General features: G+C 39.7%; 1 protein-coding gene across 18 annotated transcripts in view; it reads right to left on the bottom strand.

Annotated features, from left to right (window-relative positions):
• The window catches only part of HIVEP2 (HIVEP zinc finger 2), a 136,475-nt gene that overhangs the window by 9,395 nt on the left and 103,142 nt on the right, over positions 1-23,938 (bottom strand). For all 18 annotated transcript variants that reach the window (XM_038132893.1, XM_038132892.1, XM_038132888.1 and 15 more), the window contains 5 exons: positions 16,236-16,280; positions 9,376-14,992; positions 8,471-8,625; positions 3,185-3,360; positions 460-561 (listed from right to left, as the gene is read on the bottom strand). In XM_038132893.1, coding sequence (XP_037988821.1) covers positions 460-561; positions 3,185-3,360; positions 8,471-8,625; positions 9,376-14,784 — 5,842 coding nt within the window. In that variant the 5' untranslated portion in view covers positions 14,785-14,992; positions 16,236-16,280. The remainder of the gene's footprint in view (positions 1-459; positions 562-3,184; positions 3,361-8,470; positions 8,626-9,375; positions 14,993-16,235; positions 16,281-23,938) is intronic.

Below are 23,938 nucleotides of genomic sequence, written 5' to 3'. Positions count from 1 at the left end.
CCACAACCATTCCCCACCCAGCACACTCAGTGCCATGACTGGATGCTCTTCATCTGGAATGGCTGCATAAAGCCATTCCTCATTGACTAACACCATATTTTTTTCAAAATAATACCTAAAATTCTATACTTGAGGTATGAAAGCAAATTCATCCTATACTACCTTGCAACTTCACTATTGTGAACCTCGTATGAGACAGATGACAACAGGTCACACTTTTATTCCTAGCATCTCTTCATGTAAAAAAGTATAACCCAGACAACTGGATAGGACTTTTTTTTTTTTTACTTCCTGTTTGTTAAAACATTGTCTCAATTAAAAAATGCCCCAAATACCCATAATACATTTTCCCATGCCCATCACTGTGCTAAAGTGCAATGAGTCATTTGCAGACTCCATACTTTCTGTACTTTTGTTGGAATGAGGCCATTCCAACTAAATTAAACCATTTTGACATACCTGCTTCTTCAGTTTCAGCATCATCTACAGATGTCATTGATACTCCAAGCTCCAAGCATTTTTTCATGTGTGCTTTAGACTTCATATGTTTTGTCAGGTTTCCTACAGATCAGATTAATGTAATTAATGGACAACAACAAAGATCACTCTTCAAGTAATATTTTGGTGTATCTTAACTCCATTATGCTGCAGATAATGGGATTTAGCTTTAGAAAACACCACAACAGACAGGGCTGACTCATCAAGACCACTGGTCTCAGAGCCTGTTTTAATGAGAGTGGGTTTTTATATCTTTAGAAAATAAAAAATTAAATAAACTCAGGGCCTGAGAGGTACATAGGCATCTCTCCAATTTTCCTCATGATATTTAGGCACCCCTACAAAACTCACTTTTGGATGTTATCTGTTCCTGGACTCACTGTTCATAATATGTACAGACTGCCTAGACATCAGAGTAAGTCCACAGCACAGCAGCCATTCTGGGCTCATGCTCCCATTTACACAGGGACACTTTCCAGGTAAAGGCTCTCCCATTTACTTCGCACATGGTTTCCAAATGCTCCATGTATTTGAAGCATTTGGAAGCAAAAATACCCCACCAAAAAAAAAAAAAAAAAAAAAAAAAAGACAGTTATAGGAGACTTTCTGTGCAAGAAGTCTAGTACCATTTAGCTGCAGTCTCTGAGCTGAGAGGAGCTGTGCTTACAGCACCCACCTGGGATGGGGGTATTCAGGTTCAGCTCCCAGATTTAGAGTACGGATCTAAACCAGACACAGCAGAGATTTGAAAGCATATCTCCCATTCCCCTGAGGGAGCAATCTAACACTAGACTATTGACTTTCTGGAGCGCCTGTCTTGGTCTGTTATTTCATAGATTAAAAAACTGGGTTGAGATTGGCCCCAAGAGACATTTCATGACAAAGAATCTTGAGCACAAAGCACAAGCTGGAGAATATCGCTCTAATCCATTTGCCACTTCAGCCTCATTTGCAACACCCAAAAGGGAAAGCATAGCACAAGCAAACCCAACCCACTACCAAGACATGGTGCCTCTTAGCTCAAGGAAAGCCCTTTGGAAATGCATTTATGCTGCTTCTAGGACGCCAACCAGCATCTCCAGATGGTGTTGTGGTACATGCCATCTTGGGTCAGGAACACTGCACTCCTCTGCTGGATAGCGCAGGAGTGCTTAGAAACTCACAACACTCTTCTTCTCTGACTTTCAGCTCCAGCTAGTTTAAATAATTCCCTTCTCACTAGGAGTTTCTTGATCCCATGCACTGCATGAAAAATCTGACTTGGCCATTGATGCTCCTGGATGGCTAAATGCTCAGAAAAACTGAAAACCTAAGTACTTCTGAAAGTTTGTCCCCTACTGCTCTCAGCAAAGTAGCAACAGTAGTTATGAGGCTGACAACTGCTTGTAATCAGTAATGCATCAGTTAAACACTTTGTGTACTTCAAAGGCTAACCTAGTCTCTTGCTACTCATGCTCTTTCTGTGCAATAGCAAACCACCTCACCCATGTTTCTTATTCTTTGTCAGAAATGCCAGCCACAGCAAGCAATTTCTCTTTTTTTTTTTTTTTCCACGCCACCTCTTCTTCCTGGAATGTCCTCTCTGAGCACAGCTATAAAACCACAATCCTGTCATGTACTTCAAGTCCCTACTCAAGACCCATTCCTCCAGCAATGTCAAATGTAAGCAACGATATGAGAGCAGCTCACCAGATGGTCTACTGGGACTACAAACAAGCAGCTCCTTGTCTTTGTCTCTACATGCCCATGAATGTTCCCATCTTAAATTAGGCTGATGGGTCTACTACCATCCATCAGCTGTTCCCATCTTTGGCACAGGAAGAACTGCTGGAGTCATGGAAACTATTACAATTCTCAATCCTCAAAACAACCATAAAGCTGCACGGGGATCTTGGGAGAAATTTCCTTCAGATTCCTTTCTCCCCCTTTGAGTTAAGTTTCACTGCACTGGGACTAGAATCCATTCTTATGTCTGCAAAAGGGAAGCTAAGAAACTGAGAATGTAAGGCTCATTTAGGCTGTACTACAAAGAAATTATACCAAGGAAAGGATTTTTTTTCAAGGAGATGGTTGCATCACGAATCTGAATTCCAAAGAATACCATTATCTGTGGCCAGAGGGTGACAAATGGAAGCTTTTTTCTGTGCTGATAAATACATGTGAACAGAAGCTCTCAGATCTCTATTCATAATTAATGCCACAGTGGATGGACTGGCCCATCTAGAAGACATATATTATTTATAAACTTGAAACTGACCCACTGTAAAGCCTGTGAAGGCATGTATTCCTCAGCAGCTGATGCTCTGCTTCTACATTATGTCATAAGAAATATGGTCTCCTGGTAGCATTTAAGTGTTGCTGCAATTAAAATTTGCACCATGTAACAATGTTAGCAGAGTATTATTTTTCAGGGTGGCTCTTATGCTACTACATTTTTTTCTGCAGACAGAAGGACCATCCAAGAGCCTCTTGGTCTTAATGAAGCTATCCAAAGAGTCTCAGAGTCTTACAAAATCCCTGGATCAACTGAACAGAAGAGAACAAACTCTCTTATACAGTCCTGTATATATAAACACAGCAATTTTAGCCTGAAGAAAATACTCCCCTTGATTGCAATGGGTGATTGGATCCCAGAGGGTAAAATAGCTCCAGAAGTGGCAAGAGCTCAAATAAAAAGGTCAAGTACCTTTAGTTTTGAAGGCAAAATTGCACAGCTTGCATACATAAGGCCGGACATCAGTGTGAGTGCGGATATGTTTTTTGAGCATGCTTGGCTTTTTACAGCGAATGCCACATTCTTCACAAATGTACTTTCCTCGGCCACGACCTCTGACATAGACATAATCCTCATTTGATTTATACCTGTTGGAAGAGAGCAAGTATTTAAGTCACACAGTGACTGATACATGTACAAACATCACTTCTATGCACCTGATCCTCATAATCAATGCAAACTCACAGAAATCCAAAGGAACTACTGAATTTTCAGTATGGAACTCATAAAGTATTTGGCTTTCAGAGAATGTACTGGTCCCAATGTATTTAAACAATATGAAACCAACAGGCTGCAGTATGAGAACAGTATAAACACCTTGTCAGGAAACCAATGAACAACCATTCCTATAGACACAACTCCAAATATAAGCCTGCTGGTTGGATTTCAGCTCACCGTAGTCTTGTACAGCACAGACATTTACCACCACTGAAAACAGCATTCTTTTGCAGCACGGTTCATTTAACTATTTTAGTGTATTTATCCCTTGGGATCAGATAAATCACATTCTGGAAATGCCCGTTTCTTCCCATTAAGCATAAAGGGAACACGGATGACGAGCAAGGATATATTCATTCACATTACACATGCCTGACACTCCCAAAGATAAATTGTTCCCCAAAGAGACACAGAGTTGATTTCACTCAGGTATGTGATGCTTTAGAAATAAAATGGTATATGTTAAACATGGATACTTTGAAGAAAGCTATGACTGATATTTTTCTTATCATGGCGTAGAACCAACACACAGACATAAGCTTTCTATTTTATTTTTTTTTTTGCTGATCACATAGTGTGAAGTTAGAAAAGAAATAAGATATGAAAATCTATGTAAAGCTGCACATTGTCTTTAATATCACGCTAAATTGTTAACACTGAAATCTAAAGGAGCCTAGGGAATCTACACAAGCTGTTCTGAGGTTTGAAGACTGCTGGGCATTCCTTTGGGGAAGAATTCCATCCTCATTCATTCAAAGTAAAATCCAGGAAGTGCAAGGACTGAGACATAATATTTCTTCTGCCGTCTGTCCTCCATTGCCCTCATCCTAAGCAGCACAAAGCATTTTCAGTCATTCTGTGGATGCACAACCCACAAAATATCGCTGGTACTGACATCCAGTACTTCAAATAAAAAAGGGACTGTGTGAAAGATTCTGTTAATGTGATGACAACTCTACAAGAAAAAAGTGGCAATTTTTGGGTTACAGAGCTGGAACATTTTTCAAGTGTACTGTTCTTAGATGAACACTTTCCCATATGTTTAGCTATATCATGGGCAATATAAATTCTGAAGTTAATATTTTAGAAAAACATAAAACAGTGTCCTGTTCTCAAGTCCATCTTCTCATCTTTTAAACACATTAGCTCCTCTTTCAAATGTGGATGCCTAAATTCAGTTTTTTTTCATCTCATTTCCAACAAGTTGTACCTCTCCCATATCCTTCATTGTCTCTGGCAGCATGGACAAATCTGGAATAATCTAATGTAATATTTAGTCATCCCTCTAGCAGGTTTTCTGCACAATATTTTTGGGATCTTGGCTGCCCCGTTTCCCAGGTTCTCCTTCATATGCACATGCCAATGACTGCTAGTCACCTCTCTATCCACTGCTTCATCAACTTCCTCCAAGCTTTCTCCCACAGACAAAAAGAAAAAGCCCATTGTTATGTGAAGTACTGCTATTTTATCTTCTCTTCATCTCTCCTTACAGTCTGATTTTGCTGGGATGGAGTCTACTGTACCACCCCTGATTGATACTGGTAAGATAAATGCTGTTCTATAACATGTGTTTTTCTGTTGCTCCATCTCTGTTCTTCTTCTGCTTGACCTCATTCCACTGGCTTCTGTCACCTGTCAGATCCCATTGGACATAAAGACAATGATAAAACATGTGTCTCTTCATCATTCATACAGATGGTTTTTGGCCACAACTGACCTTGACTCTTTAAGTATGCTTCATCGTAACAATGACTGTAAGAGAAATGACACACAGAAACTTGACATTTAAAGAAGGGCTGGTGCAAAAACTAAAAGACCAGAAGTCAGAGTCATAGTGATTACCTTTTAGACCTCAGGAATATTTGATCTTACTGCTAACTTGGGCCCCTCTCAAAGCTTTGAGTAATTTCCCCCTTCCTACTATGTAATGTCCATGTAAGGACTCTGGCCACTGCTGCTCTGAGTTTGACGAGGATGGGACTCTTGAGTTAAAAAGCATTAACAAGTCTCAGAGTCCTGCAATTTCTATTCAAAATGTTATTTTATTTGGGTTATTCAATTAGAGTCTATTACTGATAGATATGAAAGTACAAACATAAGCAAACTGTGAATTCTTGCTGTCAGCTGATAATGTCATTAAACTAGGCGTCAGACGAGCAGGCATACTTGTCCTGTCCTTTCTTTCTTTGCACACCATTAGCAGCTAACTGTACTGCAGCAAGGACTGAACTTGAAATTACTGCTTTTCTTTGAGAAATACTACTTCATAGCCCATCAGTCACATCTGCAGTCAGATGATGGAAAGCAGATTTTGTGATTCAGATAATTTCACTTCAATCAAGCCACCTCCCAGTGGTAATAATGTAGTGTTTCGTTTCTTCCTTCCAAACTCCCTCTGCTACTATGCTTATTACAAAAAGCTCTTGATGGGCTTTCAGCAGTGAGGTGGTGATGTGCTATGACATCTGGTGGTACTGGCTGACATTTGGACTCGGTCTTAGAGGTCTCTTCCAACTGTAACAACTCTATGATTCTATGATCTACTTTTTGCCTCAATTCTGATTCTCCTCCTTCAGCCTCTTACTCATCCCCAGCCCCAGCTATCTGCTTTTTGCCCAGCTGCCATACAAATGCCCCACCCCACTGGCACAAGGCAGCTCCAGAGCTCCACTTGCCTGTCAGGAAGACAGGCTTTCACACAAATCAAAATCAGACAACCACAGATCTTTCTCAGCTAATTACCTTCTTTACACCTATGAAACAAAACCAATCACAAAGCCTAAGAAAACCCATTCCCCGTGAAAACCAAAAACCAAAATGAAAATATCCTGCTGAAACAAGATATGACCATCCATGCTTGTCTGTCCAGGGGAGAAAATGTGACACGAAGACAACAGATATTTGCTATTGCACTATGTGCTGAGTGGAGAAGAAGGTGTGCTTGAAGAGAGAAGAACAAAGTAGCTCAACAAACAGCCAAGAAGAAGCAAGCATAGAAACCCACCCATGTCAAAAACTAGCTTTAAGAAGGGATAGACAATAGCTAGCTTTAAAACAATAACTTGAAAAGAAGGAAAAATTCAATAACCAGGACAGAAAGCAGTGCAAGACATGACAATAATATCTAAGGTATATTACCTCAATTTAAAAAATAGCCAAATGAATGCCTAGAATTGAAACAATGAATCTATTCTTCCACAAATAATTCTTGTAAAATGTACCATGAAGTTATGATACATGAGTAAAGAGTGGACCTACTGACACTGCATCACCTCATTTGCTGCAGTTTTGCAGTTTATATGTTTCTATTGAGGAAGTCCCAGTCTATTGCACAGACTATTTGTTCTCCCCACTCCAGAAACTGATGTGCATATCAAGGTTTCTTATGTGTTGTTTTACTCAAAGGGTATCTAAACATAGCCAAGTATTATTAGGAGACATTCCTAAGTGAAGTGTGAATTATATGATTTTACTCAAATAGTTTCATAAACCTTATTGGTGTACAGGAAAACTTAAGGTAGTGCAAGTAACACACAAAATTTATTGACGTAAGCATCAGATAGTAGAAGTTTTTTATAGAGTGATCTGCTGCAGCTCACACTCATCTGAATCCACCTTTAAGTTGCTTTTCTTAACACACTTTTACTCTTCTGACCTCTCGTCATGTAGCTTACTACAAGGCAGACTATCCTCAGCTGGGTCATCCAAATTCAGAAATGGTGCATAGGGGGAAGCAATTTTATACTTCAAAGTGGGAGTGAGTTGAAGCACCAGGTCTTTAAATTTCTTGTTAACTTAGGCTTACCACTGAATTTGGGTCGCTCCTGTAAAGCCAGTCTACTGGCTTAGGTACTAGAACAAGGTACAACTACACAAAACAGTCAGGATAAGGGTGTCTGGGCTAGCACACCTATAAAAACCTCCAAAATAACTTTTTCAGTCATTCAGGCAAGATGTGGGCTATACTCCTTCAGTTTTGCAGACTACAGAGAAATGGCAATGGTAAATTCCTGGAGATTATTCAACCGTAGACAAAAACACAACATCAATGAAGGACAATTGAGATTTTAAAGGGTACAAACTAACAGGAGAAGGAAGTGGACGTATGAATTTCTCACATCTCCCTCCTGACCTATTTAGTTACCCCAATAAAACAGTGCTGTGGGAGCATCTGAGTTTGGTAAGACTGAAAACCACATCTTGTTTAGCCACCTGACTATGCACAACTAAAAACTGGCAAACTAATTGCATTGCGTCAATTCTGTAAACTCAACAGAAACTCAACAATATCTTCCATTTTAGAGAATACTGCAAAGACAAACAAGTGTCTATTTAATTTTCTTTTCTTAACAAGTTTCTTAAGCCTCAAAACAATGTTAATTTGTTTTCCCCTCTTTGTTATTTGTTTCTGTTATCACTTGAGTGATAGATTGCCATAGTAAAATTAAACAATATTTTATCAACCATACATGGCAGATCTATGGATTAGCCTTAGCTACCATAGGTTTCATTTGCATCTTACATTTTATCTCCAAAATCCAAACTCAGTAAATAATTACAATATTACCAGAATAATACTAAGCACACCTGGTCAACTGAGTGGAAGTACACAGTGCCTAAAAATGGAAACACATCCTCATGGAAGTCATTAAATACAAAGAAATGACACAGAAAATATTAAAATGTTGACAGTTCATCCACTTCCTTATGACTTAAGGAATTAAAGTAACAATTTCAAGTGAGTGCTCTCACACAGATGGAAAACAATTGTCTTAATAGCAAAGTAGAGCCCAAAGTGAGTATACAAGTACCCTGTGGTGCATTTTAAGACTGACAAATACACAAAAAAGAAGAAATTTGGGAGCTACAAGACATGGCAAGAATACAGGAGACTGTTCACATTTTAATTCATTCGTATTCACTTTCAAATGTCTTTAAAATGACAGGCTGAGCTTGAAATTTCCAGTTATATTTTCTTACCCTCCTTCAAAGATTTTAATTCGTATCGGCTCAGTTTGTTTGGATGTAATGTCTTTATCTCCATGAATGTCTCCTTTTACTCTTTCTTTTATAATATTCCCCACTACTTTCTTTTCAAGCTTGCTGCCAAACAAGAAGAATGGCTCGTGTTTCATCTGTAGAACAAAGTCAAGCAAGGGTGTTACTTCTGGAGCATACAATAAACACACACTTCATTTCAAATACTTTTAACATACCAGGTCAAAGCCAAACTCTCATTTTGATCCAACTCTGTATGATGAATTAATCTGTCCCATTTAATTTGACAGAGAATAAAAGAGGAGGCAACATGGACAAATTTTTAAGAGAGTCTTGACAGAAAAGACAATACTGTATCTTTCCTCAGGAAAAAAAAAATCATGGAAAATAGATATGGAAAAGCCTCAGAAGGTAGTTTATTGCCATTACAGAATTTCCCCTGGCACCATTAGCAAATGCTTAATCTGTGAGGAAGAGTCAATATGTAAAAGACATTAAATGGATCTGAAGATCCTTACTCAATTTTATCTTAATCTTTTCATACAAACACATGTGGATGTTTGTGTCTGACATGGTTTATCAGGAAAAACAAAGGGCAAAATAAAAGGAGATAATGTGCCAGGCTCTGACACACATGAATGGAGGGCTTTAAAAGCCTCGCTTTTTACATCTGATTTTGAAAATAGAAACAGAGACAGAGACAGTAGCAGTAGCAGAGCTTGCAGAAGGATAAACTGAGTCTCCAAAGTTGTCTTGGGAAGGTGTCACTGGTTGACTTCCCAATACGGAAACTTTAAAAAAGGAAAACTAACTCAAGTTTTATAGTTCACTAGAAATTTTTCACATAAACATATATGAATTTAATTTTTTAAAAATTTCTTATTTACCTGAGCAAACTGCTTCCATGCACTTGATGATGTCAGTTTACCAGTTCCAGGTCTGTGCATAGCAGCCAAGGTGTAGATTTCTGTGGTGTTTTTTTGCTTGGACCTTAAAAGTGCTAAAGTGGTCTTTGTACTTAGCCCAGATGGGTTTGGGTTACATGAACTTATACACCATGAAGCATAAACAGAAGCTTTGAGGGTTGGTTGCTGAGTGTAATTGGGTTTCGTATAGTTTAAGAAACACCAGCTCACAGTAGTCGTAGTACGCAGACTTGGGAACTGAAGGATCTGTTGAAAATCTGCTACGTCTGTCAGGAGAATGGTTGAGGCTGTGACTTTCCCAATAGTATTAGATGACATCTGGACTAACATCCCAAGAGGTAATTTTTGATGTTTCAGCTGGTCTTCTGCCTGAATTTCTCCTGGTGGCAATGAAGACCTCTGTGGACTCATGCTCATATCTGAGGCTGTTTCGTCCACATCCAACTCTTCTGGTGAGTCTCTTCCTTCAGATGGGCCACTGGACTTCTGTCCCGGGGATGCGGAATCAAAACTGGAAAGTTTCTCTCTGCTCAGTGGGAATGCATCAGCTCCCGCCATGCTGACAGGTGGGAAATCTTGAGATGTTGAGGATGACAGCGATGAAGAAGATGACATGGATGGCAGACTTTCTTTTGGCTCAGTAGCACAGCTCTGCCTTACTAATTGAGGCTTCTGCATTCTTGGAAAATCTTTCTTTATATCTGAGTTAGTCAACTCAACTGCACTTAGTTCCTCAACTATCTGCCCATACATTTTTTCTTCTTTGACTCGTTTCTGCTGCTTGGTCTCCATGAAGAGGTCCAAGCTGCTGGCAGGGGAAAGCATTCGTTTGCTACCTCCCAAGGTAGAAGCCATGTCAGAAGTGGAAGGCAAACACAAGGGAATTGGTGGCTCCAGTCCAAGTGGAAGTGTCTGTGGCACTTTCCACAAGGGATATTTTTCTAGTCCTCCATGATGACCCAACATCTGAGCTATGTTAAATCCAATTCCTTGCATGGTTGCATTAGTTGCCAATGTTCTTTGAGAAACTGTCTCATCAACTTTACATATTACAATTGCAGGACTGTTGCTCTGTCCAAGGATCTGGGAAATGCTTGTGTACATGACACTACCATAAGATGGCACGTGGGTTTGTATCCTGACGGGAACAACTGTTCCTGGCAAAGACTGTACAGATCCATCACTTGGGGAGTCAAAATCTGTCTGAAGATGCTGCTCAGAGGAGGTATCTGTTGGTTTAATGCTATGGTCTGACTGGTACTTAGCAAGAGTATTTTTTGAATATGACCCAGATGTTCCTGAGTAATGCTGGTATGCTTGCTCTTTAGCGTGCACATAATCAGCTGCTTTCTTTCCAATAAGCTCAGGTGCATGTTCCAGGTGATAACTTGGAGGTACGTCTATTTGGAAAGCCTGTTTGACATAAGATTTCTGCAGCTGTTGTACAAATGGATGCTGGAAGTGCAGAGGTTCTGTGCAGGACTGCCACAAGATAGGCTGAGATGGTGGTAAGTGAACCATGCAGACAGCTGGATAGGGGAACTGAAACAAGGTGCTATGAATAGGGGGAAACGGTACTTTTTCCTGATGTGCAAATAGCTGCTGCTGCTCTGATGGATGTTTGTTAGGAATATAAGGTGCTTGTTGGATTAAGGGAGTCCTTAACATTTCCGGGCTGTCTGCGACAAGAGCCTGTTGCTGGGCAAGGTGGGATGAGCTATTACTAAGTTGAGCACAAGAGCCAATAGCCTGTTTTCCAGAGTCATCTACCTGAATGGGCTGGAGTACAGAGGAAGGGGAATGATGCCAGACAAGCTGGGAAGAGCGAAGACCAACCTGCGAATGTTCCATCTGCTCCTGTTTTATACTTTGTTCTGTGCTCTGATCAGTCTGAGAAATCTCTGGAAAACCACTGAAGGAAGCTTGGCGAACCAAGAAGCATTTCTTCCTTTCTCGGGATGGAGACAATGCCACAGTAGGTGTTCCAGCTGAAGAGGCATGAGACAGGTTCCCATAATCAAAGGATTTACTTCGGATCTCTGGGATTTCAGCAGCATGAGGACAGGGCATCTGTTCAGATGAGCAGCGTCTCATTTCCCTCTGATGGTGATGCCCAGGGACGGAAAGTGAGTAAGCACCTGCTGGAACTGTTAAAAACTCAGACTGTTTTCCAAATTCATCTTGTTTGGAAGGTGTGATGAACTTCATATTCTCTTCTCTTTCAAAGGACATTGAAAAACTTGAACTGTGGGACAAATTACTTTCTTGGCTAGGGCTGCGAGAGAGACTTGTACCTGTAGACTCAAAGCTAGATTCCCCAGAGGAGTGTTCCATGTCAGCCAGTCTTAAACGCTTCTTTTTGGGTGGTAGCTTTTCAGCTGGAAGTTGAGAAAGGGTTTCACTTCTCTGGGGCCACTGGAATTCTTCAGTGGGTCTCTCCTGCTCTTTACTCTGCACCTCTTTATCTTTTTCAGGCTTATCTGGCTCCTCCGTGACACGAATTTCAGGTACCTGTATGTTGTGCTGGCGAACCAGCCTGGGCTGGATATGACACGGCTGAGGCTGCTGGGATGGGGATGGCTTACTGGTGTCAACATTTTCCATTTGTGGAGCTCGGTCTGGGCTCATCGGGGACTCACAAATCTCACTCTCGCATGTTTCAGATGGTGAATACATCTTTTCCTGCTGGCATGCAATGTGTTCTGTAGATTCCGACCTTTCAAATGAGTTTGGCCGACTCAATGAATTTGTGTGCTGAATGACAGAGATGACATTTCCGGGGGGCTTTCTAACCAGTGATTCTGCAGTCTTTTCTTGCTCTGCAGTAAGGGACGAATCTTCCAAAGAAGCCGCTGGGCTTCCAGACTGCAAGTAAGGCCTGCACATTTCAAAACGTTCCGCATGGCAATGGGGAGCATTCTCCAGGCCTTGAAGGGCAAATCCACTTCTTGGCACTTCCTGAATTTGGGATTTGGGATCAAAGTCCGAAGGTTGAATTCCCCCAGGGGTGCCAGTTGTACTGCTACAAATCATAGGACTGTCTTCCTCATCTCCAACGCTCTCCTCTTTCCTGCGCTTTCTGTTTTCAAAAGTTGTTCCAAGCATGGATGGCACTGACTGAGATTGTCCAAGTGCATCAATAAAAAACTCTCCCCCTTTGTTCATCCCACTTAAGGATGGTGAGTCCCTGTAGTTCTGCTTCTGAGCTTCAAATTCTTCCCACTTTCTGTAGTGCTTTCCACTGGCATCATAGTCATAAAAGGTCTTGTCTCCTTTCTTCTCTTTTAGGGGTGGTCCTTTGTCACCTGCTGTCTGTCTGCTCGAAGCAATAATAATATTTTTCCCTTGTCTTCCATGATAATCTGAATCTGAGTGTCCCTCCTGTACAGATGGCAGTTCAAAGGCAGCCTGCCTTCTCAACATTCTTTGGTGGGATATTCCCACTGTCCCGGGATAAAATACATCATCAGAGCCAGTCATCTTCTCATCGAATGAATGGCTTCCTCTCAGAGATGGGGGAATACTTAGGCTGTTTGCAGAAGAGGTTGGCATGGAGTTACTCCTAATAAGAGGAGAAGAATCTACTGGGGGCTCTAGAAGGACAGGCACATCACCCTGCTGACTGACTTGGTACAAGTTGGATTCACTTTTGATGGATGATGTGGTCTGGGATTGTCTACATTCTGTATTGCTGCCTGGATAAACTTGTGTAGATTTAATAGTGCTCAAACTATTGGAGTCAATGAGTTCCTCTTTATTTGGAGTCAGGTGAGAAATATGTTCCTCAAGCATCTTGATATCTAATCTGTTATTTAAAAGAGGTGATGGGTCTGTTTTGCCCTTTCTACCCATTAAACTGTGTTCCTGATTTGCTGTGGCTACAGTTAGTGCTGTTCTTTGATTAATCCTATAGAACTTCCCAAAAATTATTTCTTCGTAAGACTTTGCGTTAGTATTTGGTGGGCTAATTTGCTGCTCAGCGCTTTCTGAGCGGGAAAAATAGCCAGAGTCAGTGCTTCCCTTACTGTGTGGGCTCAGGAGGTTTAATGACTGCTCAGAGTCTTGTCCTTTTTTCTCTGACAGTCTTAGTGCAAGTCGCTGTTTAACTGTATGAGAGTCATCAGACTTGGTACTTAAGGATGGGGTTTGCAACATATCAGAGCTAATATACGGTGAACTCTCACTGGGTAACTGAATCCCACTCTTAGGGATAATCAAAATGGGGACTTTCATCGGCCCCACCAAGGACTCCTCCATGGAGGAGTGAAAGCCACTCCTGCTAGCAATGTCCAGTGGGAGCTGTGAGACGGGGCTCAGTTTGTCAGACCCTTCCACTAGGAGTGAGGTCTCCTCATCAGTGTCTGTGCTCTGCTCTCCATCTGAATGTATTTCAGCTTCCACATCGATGTAACTGGCATCAAGGTCCAATTTAGAGACTGCTGACTCTGTGAAAGGTACCAACCCTGCCTTAATTGCATGGGCATGTGACTTCCTGTGTTTGTAAAGGTTGCTTTTCGTCTTGAAGGAGAAACCACAAGGGACACAAGGGTATGGTCGCTCACCAGTATGAGACCTAATATGCTTTTTAAGTACACTAGGTTTGGCACAGGCCCGATTACAGTAAGGACAAATGTACTTGCCAGGCTTTTTGGGTTTGTGCTCTTTTTTGTGAGCATCTTCTGATTGTTCTAAAGATTTCTGTGAATATTGGCTGTATGCAGGGTTCAAACTTGAAATCTTCTTCCTGGAGAAACCTCCACTATGGCTATGCATATGAAAAGGAAACAAGTCCTCTGAGGCAACTGATTGCAAGTGGCTAGGAAACTGCCATGGAGGGCCTTCCAAGCTCTGATGTGGCTTTATGTTGTGCAAGAAGCCTTGTGGCAACGAATGCTGTGGAAAGGAAAGTGAATGTTGACATGAGTAAGGGCTTGGACGATGCTGCGGATATTGCTTCTCTGTGACTTGCTGTGCAGCTTCATTTGATGATACCAGTTTCCCAGAACTAAAAAGTTGTGCTGCTGCCGTGTTTCCTACTTGCTCGTGATCTATTTGTGGTTGCCGCTGTACTTCTTGACTGCCGAAAGTGCTCATCTTAATAACAGCTGAATGTTCTTGCCTCCATCTACTTGGTACTTTAGCAGTTTCTCCAGACCTTGAGGTAGCTTTTTGCCCTATAGCTGTGTCCCCAGAGTCCATTTTGTTACGCAAGGTCTTAAGTGCTAGTTCACTTGAAAGCTGTGCAGACACATGGAGTGTGCCCAAATCTGTGCTTTTCAAAGTCTTGTTGCTCCCATTTTTCCAGGGCTGTTGCAAGTTCACAGACTTTTCTTTCTCTTTGGAACTTTCCACGCAGTAGTCTATAGGCATTAGATTTGTGTCTGTACACTAATGAGAGTATTACACAGTTCTGTTCATGGCATGAACTTTCCTAAACAGTTTATTGTACATTTGCAAAGAATTGTTATAGCATTTGGACATGTTCCATTGTTATTAAATACTGAGATGCAGAATGATCCAGAGATTGTGATCTCCTAGAGCAAAGTTCTCGTCATCTCTTCCATGGTGACACAGCTATCTGTACAGAAATATAAAAGAAAAAGAAAACAAACCCGCACACACCAGTTAGTACAGCCATACTAAACAACACCAGTGCAGTCAGTTGCACTTCTATTTAGCCTTACATGGAAATTACTGAGGGATTTCAGCAAAAGTAACTATATTTCACTAAACTCCCTTTTGTGAGAAGACACAGTAAAGACTAGCTCCAGAGACTGCACACAAGCATAATCACTACTCAATAGCAGCTCTATGATTGGAAAATAAAGACCTACACTTTCCAAATTAAACAGTAGTTTTGGAAGGCTTTCAGGGGACAGTTTAAAGGCTTGATCTCAAAAAGTCCACCACATACTTTCAAAGCTCTTTCAGCAAATCACTGCTGAAAATAGAAGCCTAACACTGTGAGTGGGAATTACCTTATCCAGTATTACTCACTTAGGGTTCAGACATGCACTTTAGTCACCTGGGCTTCCTCTCAAGTCAAAGTAGGTTGATCAGAGAAGAAATCTTTCCATATCAGGACAGGTGCTTCTGACATAGAGGCTGTCCATGCACAAGGCCCTCCACTACGGAGATGCTTGTTTCTAACTAGTCAACTTGGGGTATATACTGACTATTGCTTAAAAACTGCTGAAGTGAGGTACTTCTTACCTTAGATCATCTAACTGGTACAAGAAGGTGTTGCTCGCCATTCTAAACTACTTTTAAGCAGTCAAAAAAGAGACATCAAAGAAGCATTTCAAACACAGCACTACTGGTGCCTTTTCCCAACTCCATCTTCAAATCACTGTGTTAAATTCCAGTGAGAATGTCTTGCTAGATGTAAAGGATGTATTAGAGACTGTGTTTATGTGACTTTAGCATTTTAGATTTCACTGTTGAAACAATTCCATCCAGGTATGCATGCATTTTTAATGCTTAAACACAATAGGTTTCCACAGTTCCATTAAAAAGCCCAAAAGCTCAGAGGTATGATTTCCATAGAAAAGTACAGCATTTGAATTTGAAGTAAAATTTCCCCTCTCTGTTTTCATGTTATCCAAACACAAGACATTTTCTCGATAAAATAGTGAGAATTATACAGACAGCCATGATTTAACTATAGCAAGGAAAAGAGTAAAAAAATCAGTATTACAGATACTGGAATACTTTTCATTCCTACAGTGGAGAAAATGAATTTGGCTTAAGGAAACAATAGCAAAGTGCAGGAAAACATACAGGTAATAGGCACATCAGATTTTTTTTTTCAGTGTAATTACCTGCATCTTCTAAACATCTAATAGGCATGACTATCTTCAAATTCCCTGTGGGGAAAAAACACAATTATAAGAAATTTTTGATATTAGGTATCGATGATGATGAACATCTTCTATTCTTTACAGTAGAGGTCTGAAAATTTCATTTACCCTTTCACTAGAAAATTTAATATTATGTCTTAGAGGTCTGAGTAATTACATTTGAAGACTCTAAGCATGAACAGTTTAAAAGGACTTAGGTTTCCAATGTGTAGATGAATAACAGCAAGTCTAAACTAATAAAGTCTCACCTTCCCGAATCAGTGAAAAGAGAGCTGCCAATGTACCTCTTCATTTCTATGCCTTTGTTAAGCCTGGATTATCCCTGAATCCCCTTGGCAAATCCCCTTTCAATGCCTCTCTCCAGCTAATACTTTTAGACTCCAGGCCTCTCATTAAATGTTTCAGGGACCAGCACACCTCCTGGTCAGGGTGTCACCACTCAGAGACAAGAAAATGTAGTAAAACAGGAATAGGTGTCCAAATTAGTTAACACCTGTGTGATAGTACTACAGAATATATGGCTGCTTTCTCAGAGAAGAAACTTACAGAAGAAAATTACAGAATACATGGTTAAGTCATTCTGTGACTGCCATGATTTGCCACCTCTCTGACTGTCACCACCTCTGTACTGTTGAAAAGACCAGCTCAGAGAAGAGGGAGCCTGAGCATCATCTCATTGCCTTAAGACCACTTCTCCCATGAAAGGAGGACTTTCAGTTTTCAACAAATCTTTCTTCAAAAAGATTTCTGCTTTTGTTTCATTAAAAAGGATATATGTTCAATTGTGACAACAAAAACAACAATGACAGCGTTTTTTAATTGTTTTTATTTATGCCAAAAGTCAGAGCATCTCTAAAGAACAGATCTTTAGAAACAGCTGGAACATTAGTTTCAGAGTAGGGATACAGACTATTGTAATGATCCTCAATTAGCAACTATCACAAAGAAGCTAGAGTACTCATGGTTTTTTTCCATTGAATGACACCAAAAAAATTATAAAAACCTAACATCTATAAAGGAAAAAAATCAATAAAAAATTGAAAAATATTTTTTGGTTCTTTGTAATTAATAACACTTTCCAAGAACAAATGGACATTAGCAAAGCCTAATAACTTGACACAAATAGAATCAGTACCATGCCACCTGTTATGAATTAATCATTAGTAGTACAAATAATATATCAGTAGTTAGGCCAGCAATAACTGATGGAATGTTGTAGTCAACTATTTTTTTTTAACTATAGAGAAATCCACCACAGTACAAAATAACAGCAAGTTATCAAATGCAAACCAGAATGTTTTAGATCATAATGTCATTTAGCTTTGATGTGCTAACGGCTTCTTTAAATAAGTCTGTTGTCTTATTCTCAAAAAAAAAAAGAAAAATGCAATCCAAGTATATAGATATATTTTTTAAATTTCCTAATCCACTTCCTCAAATAAAAAAGTGTCAGTCCAAATGGAAAAAGAAATCCTTGTGCACAAGTTACATTATACCAGAAGTGGTTACTGCAGAGCAGCTCAGCAGGGGCTCATGAAGAAATGGCAGGTAAGTGGCCCAGCAGCTCCAGCAGCTGAGCTACACTGACTCCCAGGTGGCTAATAATGCCAATATATGAGCACAGATGTAAAGAAAAATGTAAAGGAAAATGTGTGGCTTAAAAAAGCAGAAACAGGGACAGGAGTGAATGAATGGTCCTCACTGAGAGAGCAAAAAGGTATTTTCCATCTTCAAAGAAAAACACTTTTCTCCTTATTAAGCAATTTTGCAAATGGTGAAGGAGAAATTTCTAGAAGATGGGAGTATCCTTTCTTTCCATATTCCTTTTACTGAGAGCACCTTTATAGAAGAAATCTGCCAGTCGCAGCAATGGCTTTATTTCAGCAAAAGATGATGCTAATATACATCGAAAACTTTTCTGTTCTGGACTGAGAACTCTGTTACAGAGTTAAAGCCCTTCTTCAGTCCTGCAACTTCAGAACATTCTATACAATTTTTCAACCTTCACAATGAAACAGGTAGAGACTAATTACAGGGATTATTGATGGCTTAAGTATGGCAAGAGCCACTCTCCTGGGAAAAATAAATCCCTTTCCAGAACGAACATAATAATTTCTGATTTAGTTTGAGCTGCCATCCATCCTGTGTCAAAGATGGCTTTAATATTACTTCTCTTGTTCTTTTTCCCCTCCCTAATGGGAGACTGGCCTAACTGGAGAAATGTAAGACACTGCAAAGCTAGTTGGCATGGTGTCTGTTTTATCCAGTCAAAACTCTATCTCATCTGGCAGCATCCACAGCCTAGCTTAAACCACCAAAATACTTCAATTTTTCCAAGTGATCAATGTTTCTCCTTTAGAAAAAATTGTAAATACACTTTAAAATATTGCTTTTCATCAAATACATCCTATTTGATAGGCAGAAACTCATTATATTTCAAGTACTACCCATTTAAAACCAAGGCACTAAGGATGATAAAAGGACACAATTTTTTTAATATCTTTGGCACAGCTCAGCTCTGCTGGAGTGAGTAAGAGTAGCCCACCTACCCGGATCAGAAGCTGTATGGGAGTTGCACGGAGCACATTGTTTGACAGGAGCTGCAAAGTCCTTCCTGGCTGGTGGCCAAGCCAGGTTTCCTGGCAGGAATGTGGCCCGAGAGCCAGCTCCCCTAGTCACATTAGCTGTGCTATCTGCCTGCTTCAAAACAGGACATTTCACTTCTATGAAAACTTTGAACATGAGAAGATTACTTGGAAACCAGGAGCTGTATTTATGTCAGATGCACCTACTAAATCAAGACTTTGAAAACTTTCTAGAAAGGAAGATTATCCTTCTGCTCCTTTTATAACGAGAGTGCCTTTGTGAGCTGTATGCAGGGGATGTATATCTGATTGACTGCAGAGCTCCAAGATTATTCCTTCTTTTCTTTTTTTTTCTCTTTTTTTCTCAGACCATTAAAATGGTTACACTCAACAGCTTTAAAATAAAATTTGGCAAAATATTACTTTTACTGCTGCTCAATTTGTAGCTCATATTACACTTCTTGCAAGTGAACAAATTGGAAGCTTATGTCTTCCAGGCTAAATCCTGAGTGCACCATACAGAATAAATATTGACTCTAGCATAAGGACTAAGGGTCAGATCCAGCCTTGTTTTAAATCTTTTCTGTCCAGCTCTGCCAGCACAAAGCTGGCCTAAAACCACAGTAACTGGCCCCTGAAGAATGTGTATTCTATAGGGCAAGTGTTAGCACAGACAAACTGCAGTGGCTCCTATGAAATCCTTACATTCATGCACAGACCTCTGCCAAGACCCTTATTAGGCAAGTCTAGTTTATGTCTGGGATAAGCCCAGCAGCCTTACTAGAGAGGCCACCTCTGAAATCTTCCCCACCTGCAACTGAGAAGAAAATTGCCTTGGCCTTTCAGGAAGAAAGGAAGCATACTTTCAGCTTGCTGTCCTACATGTTTTCCTCTGTCCTACTAATGAGATTCCACAAAGAACTGCTTGGTGTTGATATCCCAGTGAAAAATTAAAAACGACTGAGATCCCTAGTAAAACATGGATTTATAGTTTCTCCTGCATAGTCAAAGTCCTAGGTGGGCAAAGTCTGATGAAGACCTCTCAACCAGCATCCAGTGTGCACCTCTGAACTGAAGGATTTAACTGGTATGAAGACAGATAAGCATTGGTTCCTCCTTCTTTCCAAGGTTATATATTCATTCATGGGCTGAGGATGTTATGTAGCAACATAACAAAAAGAATGCGGTCCTTGGGGTGTATAGTTTTGGCATTTTACACAAATGAAAAAAATGATGACCAACTGAAACTTGGCAAAGTCTGAATTACTGGGGAATGGGAGCATGCTTGTGCTTTTGCTCCAGTTTGGCAGGAGTTGTAAGACATCATTTTACACATCTGAGTCAAAGAAGGCAGCTCTTTTAAAATAGGTTAGATGTATTTATTTCAATCTACCACTTTCTATGGTATAACTGCTGTTGTTACCTCATCAGATTTGAAGATTCTACCCTAATTTGTTAATTTAATTCCACCCCATATGTTCTGCCTGTCCTCTGGATTTCAGTATTGTCACTCTCCAAAATCAGCCACAGAACCACAGTTTTGGAAAAACTCTGAAATATTTAGATTGATACTTATGGGTTTGGTTGGATTTTCATGTGGTTTTTTTGGGGGGTGGTTTTTTGGTGGATTTTTTTTTTTTTTTTAATTTGAGCAGCTGAACTAATTATTACAATATACTTTCTAAAATGTCATTTAAAAGTACCATCCAATACAAACCCAAACACTGCTCAGCAAGTGCACGCAGTACACAATGATCTAACAAACTGTACTGAGTTTACTTGAGGTCAAGCTCCAGGGCAGGATCTGTTCTCCATTGCTATATTGTGCTCACACGGATTCCCCAAGAAGCCAGGAACTGAGGGGACTCACTGAGAGGATCCAGTTACAGATACACCAAGGGCAGACTGCAACCTCACTGTGACCAAACAACAGCTTCAGGTTTTTGTCCTCATGAGGGCACATTTGTGTCCCTGGTAGTTGCTGGTTTCAAGGGACAGATTCTGTGCATGTAAAACTAGAATTGATGTATAACCTGGAATTTTGATTTGTGCACTTTTTATTTCAGTGCTTGAACTGTTTCTGGCATATACTTTGAGAACTGTTCTAGAATCTCAGCCATTGTGAATTGGCATCTAAAAATTTTAGACAAGTGTAGTAGTATTGAGTATTTAATTAATTTTATGCTTTTACCAAATTCACCTTAATCCTAATTATTTAATATAATTCAAAATATTACCTGAGACCATTGTGAGAATATGTTGAAGAACATACTTTAAAAGCACAACTAAGAACACAATCAAGTTGACACCAACTAAGAAAACAATCAAGTAAACAAATCTGTTGCATCCTAACACCTGATAACCTGAACTGTATGATCTTAGACCTGTTCAGACATTTCATATAAATGTCTATGTGTACTTGCTGTGATGAAGACCTAGACTCTGAATGTGACCCTACTGAGTCAGAGGTCAGGCACACACCAAGAGAAAAATCAGTTATGAAACAAGAGCATCACATTACAATATTTGACTCAGAGAGATTGATAGGAGAAAAATTATTCCAACAAGAAGGAGAGCCAAATTTTGCTCTACATTTACCTGGTACAAATCTGAAGCAATGAGCTGCAAATCCAAGGACATCATTCCAGATTTATTCCTCATAAAAACAAACAGAATCAGACCACTTAGGTTTAGGCTTTTATATCCTACATATGAAATACCTGAAGTTATTTGCCACAAGGTGAAAATAAACTAATCCAACACCTCTAAGATGTCTACAAAGAGAATTGTAACATATATTGCAAGAAATGCTCAATTACACAGTAGTAAGAGAACATGGCTGATTTTCATTAAGAGATGCTGGTTTGTATCATAAATGCTTTCAGTATAGCTGCAGCAAAACACTCAGTTTTTGCTATGTTAAGTATCTCAAATATAATTTTAAACTGCTGCTCTCTGTAGAAAAACAGCACCAACCAAAACCCTTAACTTCATATTGAGTGTATTTAAAGAAGCCATATAGGAAATCTAGAGGAGAAATGCTTTAACACAGACCTTTTAACTATAATGACTAGGATTTCTCACTTAAAAGTATATCACTATTTCCTTTTTCAGCATTATACACAATGTACACATTACTATCAGATGGAAAAAAATGTATAAAAAAAGCTTTAACGTTGCCAAAGACCCATTGAACAGTTATTTCCACAGGATGAGTATTAAAAGGAAAAAAAAAAGAGAGAAAAAACTATGCAGGAGCCAAATTAATCTTAAATGCTTCCTTTATAGGTAGGAATTGGAAAACAAATCTCAATTCTTCTCCTTGAACTGAACAAAACCCTACTATCAAAGAGATGCCAAAACAGCCAACAAGTCAAACAATCTTGTCAACCAATTAGCACTTAATTGATCCCTCTGATCCCACTGCTTTTAATGGATCAGGCAAATATTTTGTTTCTGGTTGCCTAATCTTGCTGTGAACCTCAGGAGTCTGACAGAGCATGTCGGATAACACAAAATCTACCTGTTCTGTCTGACTGCCTTCTGACATGGACATTCTGAATCTGCCTCTATACAAAAGCAAAGGATTGGGATTTTTTAGATATGAAACTAAACAAGAGAACTATACAAACTGCTAATCATTTCACACTGATACTTATTTCCCTGGGGAACAAGTTAAAAATGAAAACAGTTTAATAAAATACCAATCATCTCCCATGTGGACCTTAAAATGTAATGGCAGAGCAACGGCAGATCTGACAGGCAGTACTTCCAGGATTATTAAAATTTCAGAAGGCAACAAAAATACCACAATTGTTTTGCCCTGCCCATCACCCCACCCCCACTCCCAATCTTCTTTTGAACTGTAGTACACAGTGATTTATAAGAGTGAGAACAGCTCCCATGCAGAGAACAGTCAGAAACCAATGCCCACCAAGGTCCTCTTTAAACACCATTTTGATGGCTGAAACAAGGTTTATGTGATGCCTAATCCCATTGGTGCTATCTGCAGAACAATGAGTGTCTCTCAAGGGTGAATTAAGTAGTAAGCAACAGCATTTACTAAATACACATTAACAATGTACAGGAGTACCCAAAACACTGCTGAGATACAAATGAGCTCTAAATTCTTGGACTACACTCTGTCAGCAGAAACTCAAATTTATCTTGTTTTCTTCTGAGCCCCAGCAGTTAAACATAAGGATACTGTGCCAAACACCAGAAGTGTCAAATAGTTTCTAATCACCATTTGTAGAATTACTTTTCACCACGTAGAAACGAAATTGAGCTTTGGCCCTGCCCAAAAAGGGCTAAAAACCTCTGCAAAGCAAATGCTTGGACACTAACCAATGATGCTATGTGATGCCACTGGTATTGCAATGGAAGTCTTGCATTTGGAAGAACTGGTGAAAATTACTGAGATTAAAGAATTTTTTTCTCAATCCAACACAAAGGAGCATGTTATTTGGAAAGGGAAATGTCCTCCCAATAAAGGACAGATTAAGTAAACTATGAATTTAGCAGCACTTCGTAAGGATAAAGTGTATGCAAAAAACAAGATTCCCCATGTGGATGTGGTTTGTAGTCATTTACGGACTTATAAAACATCGTCTACAGTAGGAAGGGTAAGAACATTTTCACTGGAAAGTTCAAACTGTTAAAGTTGTCAGATATAAGAATTTTCCTAACTGAAAGATATGCAAAGGCTGAAATGCCTCATCATTTTCACACAAGGATTGCAAATGGGCAGCCACTGGGGAGAATGCAGCTGTACTGGTAAATCCCTGTTAAGATATCATACAGCTTTCCCCCATGTTTTCCCAGAAAAAAAAAAATCAAAATTTGAGTAAATATTGCAACATTTTTAGGTACAAAGTAATTATTCTTCTCATGCCAAAAGGAAATACTAGGCAAATATCAGGCCTTAGCCTAGCATTTTCACCTCAGAGGGAAAATATAACTGAATTTTCTGGGAAGTGAGGTTTTTTAAGTTAAAAAGTTACACAATCCTAATTATGCAACTGCGGCAGATTTTGTGAACAGTCATGCCTCCTTTCACACCATGTCAGAAGAAACCAC

This window comes from Motacilla alba, chromosome 3, assembly GCF_015832195.1.
Source record: "Motacilla alba alba isolate MOTALB_02 chromosome 3, Motacilla_alba_V1.0_pri, whole genome shotgun sequence".
NCBI lineage: Eukaryota > Metazoa > Chordata > Aves > Passeriformes > Motacillidae > Motacilla > Motacilla alba.
The sequence above is the reverse complement of the archived record's forward strand: the minus strand, read 5'-3'. Positions and strand labels throughout refer to the sequence as shown.